Source organism: Asparagus officinalis, chromosome 4, assembly GCF_001876935.1.
Source record: "Asparagus officinalis chromosome 4, Aspof.V1, whole genome shotgun sequence".
In the NCBI taxonomy this organism is placed as follows: domain Eukaryota; kingdom Viridiplantae; phylum Streptophyta; class Magnoliopsida; order Asparagales; family Asparagaceae; genus Asparagus; species Asparagus officinalis.
Window position 1 is genome coordinate 17,672,076 of NC_033797.1, and position 16,342 is coordinate 17,688,417.

Consider the following 16,342-nt stretch of genomic DNA (forward strand, 5'->3'; position numbering starts at 1 on the left):
CCCGGCACAGGCAAAGATCCCGCGCAAGCAGCGATCCAAACAACGATCCTGCGTTTGTTTCTAAAAAGTTATAATTTTCCTTTTGTTGTGTAAAAGAAGTCTTATAAAAAGGCTATTTCTTTCGAATTTGTTGTAATCGACCGAAGATATAATGAATTCCACAACGAGACCAACTTTTGACGCAAACACTGGTTGACGTGAACATTCTCGATTCGTCCACTCTTTGATTCGAATTGTATTCGATGACCTATAGGCAATTTTTGATGCCTACATATACCCCCTCCAAAGTGTTTCAGCCTCATTCTTTTATAGATGAGTCTGAAATGTTTTGGATGTGATAGACCCCCACCTTCAATCGGTGCCACAGGACCTATAACTGGCTTTAGTTCTTGACTTCTCCACTTTTCAGTCTATTCAGTGTTTTGTCGAATAGATGAAGTTCTTCCGGTGCTGCGTTTATCGTCTGACTGTTGTCGAAATCTCGAACTGAAGTTGGCGAGTTGATTTTGGCTCATATCATTGAGTCAACTTTGAACCAATTAGCTGTATCACAACACGTTGATCGGCGTTGACTCTGGGCTACGCGTTGACCGGCGTTGACCTTAGGGTTTTGTATTAATCGGTGTTAACATAGTTTATACTCATACGTTTGCTGGAGTCTACACAGTTTAAGCTCTTAAGGCGTTGGAGTGTGACGGTCCTAAATGTTGGGGTTACAGGACTAACTGTTAAAGCTGATTCATCTGTAAATATAGATCTTATCCTGAAGTCGTTGGATGATCAAGTCACGAGACCAACTAATGAAGCTGATGCGTCAATGACTTGCATTTATAGAATTTTTGGCAAATTCTCAGCCATCAACGGGTTTTTATGAGCCTTTACCGACTACCGTTTGAGTCGGGCTAGCATGCAGTATAGATTTTTTGTGTTTGGCGGGTTAAGAAGGGGTTAAGTCTACTTAACCCCTCACTTAACTCTTTGCCAAACGGTGCCTTATCTTTTTAATTATATTAAACTTATATTTACAATTATAAAATTATTTATAATTTATTTTTTAGGAATTTAAACTTATATTAATCTTTTTAATCCTTCCAAATAGACAGCTGTAGGCATCGAAAATTGCCTATAGGTCTCCACGAACGGTTCAGTGTTAAAGAGCGACGATGAACGTCACTATCCGACCCACAGGAGTTCGATTGACGTCGGTGAACGATTGAAGTGAATCGACGAACTACGTGAGCCGACAGAATTCCGGAACTACGAAGGCACGGGCTAATCGAGAGTCCCGCGGTGTTTACAAAAAGAACAGCGCCCTTCGTGTCTCATTCATCCCACAGATAATCCAACCATTGGAGCAGATAGAACTCTTCGTCAAGCTTCCAACGCACTTGGAATCACTCAAATCCGAGTTCGGACGAAGAATTTACGGCGAAGACAATCAAATGCACCTCAACGGGTCTCGGGAGTTCCAAAACACCCCCAGGGGTGTCTCGGAAATTCCGAGACACCCCAGGGGTGTCTCGGAAATAGCAGGTAGAACTCTTCGTCAAGCTTCCAACGCACTTGGAATCACTCAAATCCGAGTTCGGACGAAGAATTTACGGCGAAGACAATCAAATGCACCTCAACGGGTCTCGGGAGTTCCAAAACACCCCCAGGGGTGTCTCGGAAATTCCGAGACACCCCAGGGGTGTCTCGGAAATTCCGAGACACCCCAGGGGTGTCTTGGATTTCTGGAGACACCCCAGGGGTGTCTCAGATCTGTGGAGACACCCTAGGGGTGTCTCGGATTTCTGGAGACACCCCAGGGGTGTCTCAGATCTGTGGAGACACCCCAGGGGTGTCTCGGATTCTTGGAGACACCCCAAGGGTGTCTAGGCACCCTAGGTACCCCATTGCCTATAAATAGCAACCCCAAGGCTTCATTTGGGAGGATCTGGATTTTGGGAGAAAAGAAGGCGAAGCCCTGCTGCAGTGAAGAGTGCTCGAGCGCTTCAACAGAGGAGAGGTCTTCATCAGAGTCTTCATCACCCGTTCCCCCTTTTTCCTTAGTATTACCCTTCGCCGGTAATCACTAAGAAGAGCAGATATCTCGTTTTAGCCGAGATAGACGCTTCAGGCTTCTAGATCTCACGCGGATCGACGAAGCTCTGTCCGATATTTCTGGATTAGAAGTTTCTAGATCTCAGTCCACGGATATTGACGTCCCCGTCACAGGCAAAAGACCCACGCAAGCAGAAGACCGATAAACGATCTCTGCGTTTGTTTTGGCGAGAGTTGTAACTTTTGTTTTCATTGTGAAAGGGTCTTATAAAAAAGACAATCTTTTTTTTTTATTTCATTGTAACGATTAAAGTTGTAATGAATACAACAATGAATACAACAACTTTTGACGCAAACAAGCTGGCGACCACAGTAGGAGCCAACGGCCTCGCTGCCAAGGCCGTCGTGACGCAACCGGCATTCAAGATCCGGGTGAATGAAGAGATCGAATACGAGTTCGATCAGCAAAAGTTTGAAGAGTACCTCTCTTCCTCCTCCTCCAGATCCGCCTCTCCAAACAGGCGTAGGAAGACTTCATCTTCCAGAAATGCTCGCGGGACCTCCAGCTCTAAGATCCAAGATCCCGCCGCCGTTGCTGCGCCCGTGCCCCGTGGCATCCCTGCATCATTCAAAGGGGTTGAGGTCGCAGATCTCCCCTCCACAACGAAGGTAACTACTAAGGGCATTCCAACTTTGTCAAAGAGGGCACGTCAAAGACGGCGTCAACACCTTGCACGACAACTGGCCAAAGCCGCGGAGTCGATGGACGGGATCCGATACAACGAAGATCTGAAGTCCAGACAGCGCCAAGAGCAACAACGGCGCATAACCAACTCCTCCTCCAAGACAAAGACGAATGAATGGATTCGTGTCACGAGGACTCGCTCAACCCTCGAAGAGCGAATCAAGAAGCGCCGCGCATTGCTCGCGCATGCCCGAGCTCTCCTGCAGAAAGCGGAGGAGATGCAGAAAGAAGAGGCGGTCAAGAATCCGTCAAAATTCAAGCAGGTGTGGATGCTAAAGGCAAAACCAACGCCTAAGACAAGAGCTGAAGATGTTGCTGCCCAACCTTCATCAAATCCAGGTCCCGTTCCCCTTGCCCCCGCACCTCCGGCGGAGTCAGGTAAGAACACGGATCCTTCAACATCCAGGCTTCCTTTGAAAGGTCGCCTCGGTCCTTTACCGGGGAATCGAGGTAAAGTACCTATCAAGGAGCGATTGGGTCCGTTGAAAGGTCCCCAAATGATAAACCCGACTGGGGGTCGTTCTAATCCCCCCAAGGAAGATAACAAAGGGAAAACCCCTATTGCCGACCGCATTGGATTGCGTGTCGAAGTTCAAAAGCCCGTTAAGTTTTTACGCTCACAACAGCGTAGACTTGAACGAGTGACTTCTGAAAACGCTAATAAAGCGTCATATCCCCAGAGGAAAACATATTCGTCTGACGATGATGATGTTATACCTGGGAAGTCATGCCAACACTCTATGGGTTGCTCCAGTTATCAAACTGATGAGTTGTACTATAGAGCTGGGGGTATGGATAAGTCTCGAAAGAGACACGCCAGGGATACAAATTCTCACTGTCCGTGTGCCAACATCATCAAAGCGGTATTATCGGAATGCTGTTGTTCTAAAGTCCCAAAGAGAGTTTCGGTGTTCGAGAGAATTTCCGCCGGAACGTTTGAGACCAAGCCTAGGCGTTTCTGACGAAGAAGAAGGATAGTCGAAGACGGAGAATTTCTGAAGGTCACCACTAATATGACCAGCAAAAGGGCATCGACAGGGGATAATCCCGAGTCAATTCCACTAGTACCCTGGTATTTAACTCATCTGCAGTCTGGAACCATTACACGAGGGACTTATAGTAGGATTCGGACGAGATTACCGTCAGAAGACGAAGGATCAGATGCCTACTCTGCGATTGCATCGGACAACACAGTATCTAGCGAGGGACAACCCCGCGAGGCATTCATGATCAGCGCCGAACAAATGAACAAGATGCTTGAAGATGCTAAGAGGATGAAATCCCTGGCATCTTCAAATACCTCGTCGAGAATAACAAGATCAAGTTACCTCCAGTCCAGGATCAGGAAGATGCTAAGAAAATCAATGATCCAAAATACTGCGCATTTCATAGAGCGGTGCACCATCCTACCAAGGTGTGCTATGCCCTTAAAGACAAGATCCAAGCTCTGATCGATGTCGGGGTCATCACCATGAAGCAGCCGAAGGAGAAGAAAGTAGGTGCGAACGCAGTATCGATTAGTTTCGGTTCTGTTCCCTTGAACTGGTTTCAGCATGAGCCGGTAACAAATGCAGCAGTAAAGACGGTGAACGATGATCCTCACCAGCAACGCCAGAAAGGACTTGTGCCACACACAGCCCCTAATGGTGAGATTCTTTGGGTTCATCCAGATCTGATTGGAGATGAACAATGGACTGGAACCTCTTCCAAGAAAAAGTCAAAAGGAAAAGGTAAATCTTGTTATGGAGCTTCTGCTATTCCAGGAGAAGATGACGACAGAATTCCGGCCTTCCCACTTTCTGAAGATGAGCAGGAAGCTTTTGCAACCCGAAGTGGGAATGAGTATCACTACAAATACCCAGAGGCTTCCGAGCAATTGGGCACCAAAACCGCTCCTTCCAAGACATTGGCAGAACTGGGAATTGTAGCAACTCCCCAAGCACCTGTAGCTACGGAGAAAGTCCAGCAAACCTTTACGTCAGGAAGCCCAAAACCCGAGGCAGTCTCGATTCAATCATCCAATTGGGAAAGACAAACCGGGAAATGCAAGCTCTCCACCCCATTTTGACATCATGGCGCAATTGGCCAATATCCCGGCTAGGATAACCCTATACGAGCTATTGCGTCTTTCCAAGGATACAAAGAAAGCATTACAAGAGGCCTTGAGCGACTCTGAAGCTTTCTTAACTCGAATCAAGCCATCTTCTGAAGGACCAGAGCCGTCAGCTCAACACTGCAATCTCGCAGCGCATCATTTTCCATGCATCTCTTTTACCAAAGAAGACATGCAGACGAAGAACTCAAAGCATGATCGGCCTTTGTATTTTACAGGGCACATTGGCTCCAGCATGGTCAACCAGATCCAAGTCGATCCGGGTTCTGCTGTTAGCATCATGCCATTCCGACTGATGCATCATCTCGGAATCCCGGCTAGCAAATTAGCCTCCACTGGCACTACAATTTATGGATTCAACACCAGCGGGTCTAGACCCTTGGGGAAGATTCGAATCAAATGCCAGATCGGGGATTTGAAATCAGAAGTTACCTGCTATGTAATTGATGCAGAAACGTCCTATAACTTACTATTGGGTCGACCTTGGATCCATGGTAACCTTATAGTCCCGTCAACTCTGCATCAATGCCTCAAATACGTGGGCTCAAATAACGAAGTTAAGACGGTGGTCGCGGATAAGCAACCGTTTAAGGGATTAGAGAACTATTTCACTGATTCCCTTCTATACGGCGCCGAATCCGATACTGAACCATCGGCCCAAGGAACGGACAGCGGAGATGAAGCTGATACCGAAGTTGGGTTTGATTATAATGGTGGTTTTGTACTTAATGACATTGTACCCATTGTAATCAATCTTGACGATGATAAATCATCGGAAAATAGTTGTAACTGGCAACTTGCCGAAGAACTATCAATAAACGATGATTTAGAGTACTCGTTGTGTCTTGATAATGTCACTAAAGAGCTATATGATAACCCTGACTTGTATATGCCACTTCAATCATTTTGCATGACGAAAAAGCAGGTACAAGATCCATGCGGAGCAGCACTTGTCATCCCCGCAGGGGTAGGGGGTGGAAAGGAGGTCGTCTACGGCAAAGGAAGAAAATCTCCGATACCCGACCACTTCTTGGAAGAGGAAGACGACGATGATAAACCTGCCCCTCATCTGTTCAGATATGATGTGAAAGCACGCAATATGATGGAAAGGTACGGATATGATTTCACGCTAGGAGAGGGCCTTTGCTTTGGTCGAGGTCCGCGAGCTCCGCCTCGAATGGCCGGCCTTTGCTTTGGTCGAGGTCCGCGAGCTCCGCCTCGAATGGCCTACGTACCAAAAGGAAAACCCAACACTTATTATCGCCACAAAAGAGGCTTAGGCTATGTCTCCTCATCTGACGACGAGTGTTGCTGGCAAGTCATCGATCAAATTGCTAACAAGGCTAGAAAAGGATACTCTTCCGACTCTTCGGCTTGGGATTCCGATGTGAGCCTTGGTGAAATGTTTAAAAAGCTAATGTCGAACATGGTTACGGTTGATCCAACGACAATAGAAGAAGATGATCAGATGCCGACATGGGAAGATCCGTGGGTTCATCACTTAAGCATGCAGTACGGCGATAGGTTTGAGCAAAGAGAACCTCCTACCGAAGATCAAGTAGTCCAAGTGAATATGGGAAGCGAGGAAAATCCGAAGCCGATATTCATTAGCGACAGTCTCTTGCCCGAGGAGAAAGAAGAATTAGTCTCTCTTATCAGGGAGTACATCAATGTGTTCGCCTGGAATTATGAAGACATGCCAGGGCTCGATCCAAATGTAGCAGTGCATCGTCTCAATATCAAGGCGGATGTCAAACCTGTCAAACAACAACAAAGACGGTTTCGTCCGCAAATGATGGAGGCGATCGAAGCTGAGGTTAAAAAGCTTGTCGATTCGGGCTTCATTAGGGAAGAGCAACATCCAGAATGGCTCGCCAATATTGTCCCGGTCCTTAAGAAAAACGGGAAGATCAGGGTCTGTATCGACTTTAGAGACCTCAACGCTGCTTGCCCAAAAGATGATTTTCCCCTTCCCATCACGGATGTTATCATCGACAATACGTGCGGGTTCGAGAGGATGTCTTTCATGGATGGTTTCTCTGGTTATAACCAAATAAAGATGCATCCAGATGATGAAAAGCATACCGCATTTAGAACGCCTCTCGGCGTCTTCTGCTACACAGTTATGCCCTTCGGCTTAAAGAATGCAGGTGCTACATATCAGCGAGCCATGTCAAAGATCTTTCAGGAGCATCTCCGAAAGACTGTCGAATGCTACGTAGATGATTTGGTCGTGAAAAGTCGTGATAAAAAAGATCACATTAAGGACTTGAAGACCATGTTCGACTTGATGCGAGCCCATCAATTGAAGATGAACCCTACCAAGTCTTTCCTCGGAATGTCGAGTGGCAAGTTCCTGGGATTCGTCGTCACCACCAAAGGTATTCACATCGATCCTGATAAGGTAAAGGCGATCAATGAATTGCAGCCTCCGAGAAACCTCAAGGAGCTCAGAGGATTGCAAGGGCGATTAGCTTATATTCGTAGGTTCATCTCGAACCTCTCAGGAAAATGCCAACCATTCTCCAAGCTCGCAAAAAAGGGCGTATCTTTTGTATAGGATGACGCTTGTCAAAAGGCATTAGAGAGTATTAAAGAATATCTCTCGAAACCTCCTGTACTCGTCGCACCGAAATCGGGCAAACCGTTCTTGATTTATGTCAAAGCGACGAGCCACTCATTAAGTGCATTACTTGCACAAGATGACGATAACGGTCACGAGCAGGCAGTATATTATTTGAGCCGAACCATGGTAGGCGCTGAATCTCGATATCCTATGATTGAGAGAGAATGCCTCGCCTTGGTGTTCGCTATTCAGAAGATGCGGCATTATCTGGTCGGGCAGACCATTTATGTCATCTCTAAAGTTAATCCGGTTCGAGTATTCATGACTCAACCAGCTTCCATGAGCTGGCGATTAGCAAAATGGGCCTTACTCTTGTCCCAGTACGACTTACATTTTAAACAACAGAAGTCAGTAAAAGGGCAGGCTATCTGTGATCTCCTGGCAGCTAATCCAACTAGGGACGCCACCGAGATATATGACGACCTACCCGACGAAACCCACGAAGTCAACGCAACTTCGCACCAACAAGTATGGCGTTTGTACTTCGATGGCGCGTCACGAGCAACTAATGTAGCAAGTACTCCTGGAAGTTCTAAGATTTCTTCCGGAGTGGGAGTTGTCTTAGTTTCCCCAGGAAAGCACGTGATGCCTCGAGCTTATTCGCTGACCGAACCGTGCTCAAATAACGTAGCCGAATATAATGCATTACTCATAGGACTCAGTTTTGCTAAAGAACTGGGGGTGGAGTATCTCGAAGCCTTCGGCGATTCTCAACTAATAGTTAAACAAGTTCAAGGAGAGTACGAGGTTCGAAGCCAAGATTTAATGCCATACCATAAGATGGCAGTGGAGATGGCAGAATCATTCGAAGGATTCTTTATCGAGCATATTCCACGGCTGCAGAATACCTATGCAGATGCATTAGCAGCATTGGCCGTATCTCTGGCACAACCTCCCGAAACAGAGCAGTTTGTTACGGTAAGAACTCACCAACTCCTAGTGCCGCTTTGCAATGAAGATGCCAAGGAAGAAGGGGTTCAAGAGGTGCACGCTACTCAAGTCGAGTTCGAACCGCGAGATTGGCGTTTCCCCATCATCGACTACGTCTTGCATGGAATCTTGTCAGAAGACGTGAAAGAAAGAGAGTCAATCAGACGAAGAGCCCCAAGATTCTACTATAATACGGAGAATCGAACGCTATACCGCAGGGGGTACGATGGGTTGCTAGCACGTTGCTTATCAACCGAAGAAGCTAAAGAGGTCCTTAGGGAGGCACATGAATGAGAGTGTGGCGCACACCAACCTGGTCCCAAGCTTTATGACCGCATCAGAAGAATGGGATATTTTTGGCCTTCCATGATGAGTGATGCAATCACGTATGCCCGAAAGTGTGAAGCATGTCAAATACACGGGAACTATATGCACCAACCTCCGGAGCATCTGCATCCTTCGGTTACGTCATGGCCGTTCGAGACTTGGGGAATGGACATTGTTGGCCCTATAAATCCCCCATCAGTCAAAGGTGACCGGTTCATCCTGGCAATCACCGACTACTTCTCCAAATGGGCTGAAGCAGTTCCGCTCAGAGAAGTTAAAACGAGTAACGTCATTGCATTCATCAAGCACCATATCATCTATAGGTATGGTGTTCCAAGACGAATCATACATGACAACGGTCCTCAGTTTGTCAGCAACGCCTTCATAAGGTTCTGCGAAAAGTTCAAAATTCAGGATATTTCATCAACGGCTTATAATCCCACAGCGAACGGACTGGCCGAAGCCTTCAACAAGACTATCATCAAACTCTTGTCAAAAATCGTGAAAACTAATAAACGAGACTGGGATGACAAGCTTGGCGCGGCTCTATGGGCCTATCGGACCACAGTGCGCACACCAACGGGAGCAACCCCGTATTCACTGGTCCATTGGAGATTCAAATCCCGTCACTTCGAATTGCCCTCGCGACTCAAATGACGACCGAAGAGCAACATCAGAAGCGCCTAGAAGAATTGGAAAGGCTAGATGAGAAGCGTTTAGAAGCTCAACAGCATATCGAATTCTACCAAGCCAGAATCTCTCGAGCTTTCGACAAAAAGGTTCGACAGCGGAGTTTCAAAGAAGGGGATTTGGTTCTAGCTGAGAGGCGGCCTATGATCCTTAATTCCAAGAAGAAGGGGAAATTTGAACCCAAATGGGAGGGACCATTCGTAGTAGAGACAGTCTACTCGAGTGGCGCATATCGCCTTATCACCAAGGACGGTGACCGGCTTATGATGCCGATAAACGACAAGTTCCTGAAAAAATACTATCCCTAGTATCTTCAGGGTAACTAATGTATTGGGAAGTTCCCAGAAGAATACTACATGGGGTATTCTTAGGGATAACCCAATCATTGTAGTATTGATGAATAAGAAATCCACATTCGAAATCCGAATGTCAGAATGTTTCTTCTTATTATCAAAATTCTTTAACTCTTATGAGTTATTTTGTGAGACGAGATTCAATCCGTGGACGGGTTAATCTTTCCTCACCATCCATTGATCAGATCAATTGACAACGGATCCACCAACGTTTCCATCTGCCCGTCGTTGGCATTCCTCAGACTCAACGTGTTAGATCCTAACCACCTAGCATCAAAGTCTTCCTTTGAGTGATAATACAAGTTGGCACTTTCGTTGCTACCTGTATTCCACTTCCTTTGCTTTCAGGCCAATCCTATAAAAGTTAGGGCCAAAGCCAAATTCCTCTCTCGATTCCTTCCATGAACGAGAGGTCCACTTTCAATTTGAACAATCAAACCTATAAAAGTTAGGATTGTTCCCTAACACGCGCTGCCGGTTAGTTCTTAAACCGTTGAAAAGAACACCCGTTCACATATTCAACATTGTGACAGGTTGTTATTAATAACACCAAAATCCATGCCTTACACGCATGGGGAATGTCATCCTGAATCCTAAGAAAGGATATGTCGACACCTAACACGTGTCGCCGGTTTAGTCTTTTACCGATTGAAAAAGACACCAGAATACCAGTCTGGGGTATTTTTATCCCGAAGCCTAAGTAGGGATAAGTCAACGTCTAATACACGTTGCTGGGTAGCCTATTCCCGTAACAATGGCGAAGCCTATGTATTCAACATCATAGCACAAAGTCTAAGAGAATTCACTCTCTTAGTACAACGTTACATGCGGAACGGATTTCGTCAATCCGCATGCTAGCCCGACTCAAACGGTAGTCGGTAAAGGCTAATCAAATCCGTTGAAGGCTGGGGATTAGCCAAAAATCCTAAAGTCAACGCCTAACACGCGTCGCCGGGTAGTCTATTCCCGTGAGAAAGACGAAGTCTACGTATTCAATGTTGTAGCACTAAAAGAGTTAACTCTTTTAGCACAACGTTACATGCGGAACGGATTTAGACAATCCGCATGCTAGCCCGATTCAAACGGTGATCGGTAAAGGCACATCAAACCCGTTGAAGGCTGGGGGTTCGCCAAAAATCCCAAAGTCTGTGTCTAACACACATTGTCGGTTTAGTCTTTCGCCGATTAAAAAAGACACCAGGGTTTAAACCTGGGGTATTTTATCCCGAAGCCTAAGAAGGGATAAGTCATCGCCTAATACGCGGTGCGGGGTACCTTTTCCCTATGGTACCTTTTCCCTATAAGAAATGGTGAAGTCTATGTATTCAAAATCATAGCATCAAGTCTAAGAAAAGCAATTTTCTTAGCACAACGTTACATGTGAGACGGGTTTTAATAATTCACATGCTAGCCCGATTCAAACGGTAATCGGTAAAGGCATATCAAACCCGTTGATGGCTGGGGGTTTGCCAAAAATCCTGTAAATTTTATCATCTCTGAATTCAAAAGAAATATCATGAAAGAAGCAGATGCGAAGTCTCTAATAATAGATCAAGTCAAAAGCATATAATAAAAAGCTCGTTAGTCCGAGGGCAACTGACGGCTAAGAACATGGGACTCCAAACTAGAAAGCCTGTCTACATAGCTCCGCTCAAGGTCTGCCTGCAGGCTAGCTCGGACGGCTTCTTCAGAACCGCTCAAGATCTTTGCGGCTTCATTCTTCAGCTGCATCAATCTCTCTTGGGTATATCCCAACTTCTCGAGCGTTTGTTCACGAGAACGCTCTAATCCAGCCAGGTCTTCTGCAATAAGAGTAGCGGACTCTTCGGCGTGCTTCAAGGCCTCCTTCAACCTAGCAATGTCCTCGCGGCTGGACTCCAAAGAGTGGAGTAGCTCGGCCCTATCTGCATCCTTCCTCGCCACGGTAGCCATCAGCTGCGCAGCGGAATGCTCATGTGACTGAAGCTCATTGCCGATGGAAGATCGCATATCGCGCCACTGTGCCAGCCTATGCTCCATCTGAGAGGACACGAAGGAAGAAACCCCGTTAGCCTTCAGCTCCTTCAACTCTCGGACCTCCGACTCCAGAACAGCAAAATCGGCAGTGAAGGAATCGGCCAACTCTGGATACCCTTCTTCCCTGAACATCGGCATGTGACGAGAAAAGGAACGCCTGAACTGATCAAAGCCGTATCCTCGATGAAGAAGCTTCTCGATCATGCCGTTATAAAAGACAGTAAAAAGGCCGAGGTCTGTACGAAAAATGTCTTTGTCGGGATCGGTATCAGCCAAGAGGGCACGGACACGCTCATATAAAGATGACCGAGATCCTACAAGAAACAGTGTGGAAAGCTAAGAGATTATCGAATGCGATAAAGAAATTCAAAGGCAAATTCTGAGCATACCAACGCCAACGGAGGTCCCCTCAGGCTGAGGTCCGACAGGCTCTGAGATAACGGCCGAAGTGGTCATGGAGGGTATATCAACCCCTGCAGGCAGATTGCTCATACCACTCGACAAGGGCGGGGAGACGCCACTTCTATGCAGACTTTCAGCCCCGGGAACTGTAGTAGTATCAGGCCCAACGGCCGGTCCTATAATTACGCTCCTGTATTAGTCAAATGGAAATTTGGACAAATAAGGAGAATCGGGACAAGAAGATCGTACGCATACCTGCAATCCCACCGTCCTCAGATGCAGCGGGAATGCCAAGAGTCATGAGGGTATCGGCCCAAGCGGCTGGTCCTATAGTTGTACTTCTCTATTAGTCAAAATGAAAATTGAGACAAGTAAGAAGGATTGGGATGACAAGGTCATCTGCATACCTGTAGGTCCATCATCCGTAGGTATCTGGGGAATGCCAGGAATCATAAGAGAATCAGTCCCGGTGGCTGGTCCTATGATTGCACTCATATATTAGTCAAAAGTCAGATAAACTTAGAGAAGTACGATATCCCTAAATCGTATGCGTACCGGCGATTCTGTCACTCCGAGGTAAGCTAGATATACCAGGAATCGATATTGGGCTAATCCCAATGGTTGGTGCTGTAATATTAATCCTTCGTTAGTCAGACAAAAGATCAGGCAAGATGAAGGGGATCAGATATATACCTATGAATGAATCACTCCCAAAGAATGGTCTCTCGGTTCCCATAGTAGTCTGTTCAGCCAGCATGTCAGCTAATAAGCCAGCATCGGGTTTCGAGAAGCTTGGTACAGGAGCACACCCCCTCTCCTCGAAACCTACATCATGATAAGCTCCATCCTCAGCTGGCCTTTCCATCGCGACATCTGCAGGGTAACCTGAATGTTGGAAGATGAGGAAAGCTTAAAAATACTTGCAGCAAAAACAGAAGATCTTCCTTCCCCATGATTGAGGAGGGTATCATTGGATGTAGATATACCTGAATACGGGACGGTGGACTCAACACTATTCACTTGCCCAAGATCAATGTTTAGATCGATGCCCAGAGACCCGTCATGAAGGGCGTCGCACATCTGCTGCATAAAGCAATCCATGTTATCAGATCCAGGAGATACCGGACCCGGTGGGAGTTCGCCCTCTTCGAAGAACCCTGGAGCATAAAACATGGTTACGAATCCCAAAAGGAAAATCACCTTAAAGCAATAAAAATAAAATGTTACCTTCCCCTCCATCGGCAGTGCTTCCTAAGTCCACTCCATAAGGACGCTGACCGTCGTGGGACTTATGTACGGTCTTCTTCCTTTTCGGGGCACCGACCCTCCTAGGACCAACAGGTCGGTCATGCACAGGCTTGTCACACATTTCAACGTGTGTGGGAGCTCGATCGTCGGGCCATGAGCTCGTATAACGAGGAGCTGGCGGCTCATGATCGTCAACTGTCCTACCTAAAGTGACAATGGTCATTTCATTAAACAAACAAGAGCTGTCGTTTATACCAATTAGAATGGAGAAGGAAAATCGAAGAAGCAGGACAAACCGGTATCGAGTTCTCCTCTGTCGGTATCTGCATCCACATATTCTTCCTCGGAGGTCTCGTCGTCGTCACCCGTAGGAAGGAGCTCTTCATCATCTGTGAGAAGAGATTTGGCATACCCCTCTAGAATTGATCTTTAAATGGAAGTATATATGCATTTGTTATTATTGATGATTATTTAATATTTCCATGGGTTATGTTTTTAAAACATAAAAATAATGCTTTTGACGAGTTTTCTACATTTTTTAAAACGATACAAAATCAAAATTCGCTACTGTTGTTATTATTAGAAGTGATCATCATGGTGAGTTTGAAAATGAATTGTTTTCTGATTTTTATAATAAAAATGGTATTTCACATGAATTCTCTTTTCCTTACACTCTACAACAAAATAGAGTTGAAAGGAAAAATAGAACTTTACAAGAATGTGCTAGAACAATGTTATGTGATTCTAAACTTCCCAAATATTTTTGGGCAGAAGCAAATTAATACTGCATGCTATATTTTAAATAGAATTTTATTAAGACCTATTTTAAATAAAACAAGTTTTAAATTATTTTACAATCGCATTCCTAAAGTTTCATATTTTAAAGTTTTTGGATGTAAATGTTATATATTAAAAACAAAAGAAAATTTAGATAAGTTTGATTTAAAATCTGATGAATGTATTTTTGTCAGTTATTCTATGTATAGTAAAGATTATAGAATTAATACATGTTTCTTTTGATGAATCTTATGTTAATACTAGTGATAATAATAATAATAATGATGATGATGATGATGATCAACCATTTCCTATGATTAATGATTCTAATGATACTAATATTTTACCTAAAGCATAAGTAGAAGTTAGAAATCATCCACATGATTTGATTATTGGTGATATTTCTCGTAGTGTTCAAACTAGATCACAATTACATTTATAGACAATAGAACCTAAAAATATTAAAGAAGCATGTAAATATGATTTTTTGATAATTGCTATACAAGAGGAACTCAACCAATTTACAAGAAATAACATTTGGGATCTTGTGCCTAGACCGCAAGATATATTCATTATTTGGAACCAAATAGATATTTCGAAATAAATTGTATGAATCTGGTCAAGTTATTAGAAACAAAACTAGATTGGTTGCACAATGTAATAATAATAACGAAGGTATTGATTATGATGGAACCTATACACTAGTTTCTCAATTAAAATCTATTAGAATTTTACTTGCATTTGCATATTTTATGGAATTTAAACTATTTTAAATGGATGTTAAAAGTGCATTTTTAAATGAATTTATTAAAGAAGAAGTTTTTATAGAACAACCTCCCAGATTTGAACATGAAAGTTTTCCAAACCATGTTTTTAAACTTAAGAAAGCTTTATATGGTCTTAAACAAGCACCACGTGCTTGGTATGATAGACTAAAGAACTTTTTTTTTTTACTTCCAAGTTTGAAATTAGGAAGGTTGACTCTACATTATTTATTAAGAAAATAAATAAAGATGTTTTGTTAATGTGCCAGCCTATGCTCCATCTGAGAGGACACGAAGGAAGAAACCCCGTTAGCCTTCAGCTCCTTCAACTCTCGGACCTCCGACTCCAGAACAGCAAAATCGGCAGTGAAGGAATCGGCCAACTCTGGATACCCTTCTTCCCTGAACATCGGCATGTGACGAGAAAAGGAACGCCTGAACTGATCAAAGCCGTATCCTCGATGAAGAAGCTTCTCGATCATGCCGTTATAAAAGACAGTAAAAAGGCCGAGGTCTGTACGAAAAATGTCTTTGTCGGGATCGGTATCAGCCAAGAGGGCACGGACACGCTCATATAAAGATGACCGAGATCCTACAAGAAACAGTGTGGAAAGCTAAGAGATTATCGAATGCGATAAAGAAATTCAAAGGCAAATTCTGAGCATACCAACGCCAACGGAGGTCCCCTCAGGCTGAGGTCCGACAGGCTCTGAGATAACGGCCGAAGTGGTCATGGAGGGGATATCAACCCCTGCAGGCAGATTGCTCATACCACTCGACAAGGGCGGGGAGACGCCACTTCTATGCAGACTTTCAGCCCCGGGAACTGTAGTAGTATCAGGCCCAACGGCCGGTCCTATAATTACGCTCCTGTATTAGTCAAATGGAAATTTGGACAAATAAGGAGAATCGGGACAAGAAGATCGTACGCATACCTGCAATCCCACCGTCCTCAGATGCAGCGGGAATGCCAAGAGTCATGAGGGTATCGGCCCAAGCGGCTGGTCCTATAGTTGTACTTCTCTATTAGTCAAAATGAAAATTGAGACAAGTAAGAAGGATTGGGATGACAAGGTCATCTGCATACCTGTAGGTCCATCATCCGTAGGTATTTGGGGAATGCCAAGGGTCATATGAGAATCAGTCCCGGTGGCTGGTCCTATGATGGCGCTCATATATTAGTCAAAAGTCAGATAAACATAAAGAAGTACGATATCCCTAAATCGTATGCATACCGGCGAGTCCCTCACTCTGAGGTAAGCTAGATATACCAGGAATCGATATTGGACTAATCCCAATGGTCGGTGC

General features: G+C 44.9%; 1 protein-coding gene across 1 annotated transcript in view; it reads right to left on the minus strand.

Moving 5' to 3' along the window:
• The window catches only part of LOC109838277 (caldesmon), a 27,894-nt gene extending 15,847 nt beyond the window's left edge, over window positions 1-12,047 (minus strand). Inside the window, exon 1 of the mRNA XM_020406734.1 lies at window positions 11,429-12,047. Within this exon, the coding sequence (XP_020262323.1) occupies window positions 11,429-12,047 (619 nt within the window). The remainder of the gene's footprint in view (window positions 1-11,428) is intronic.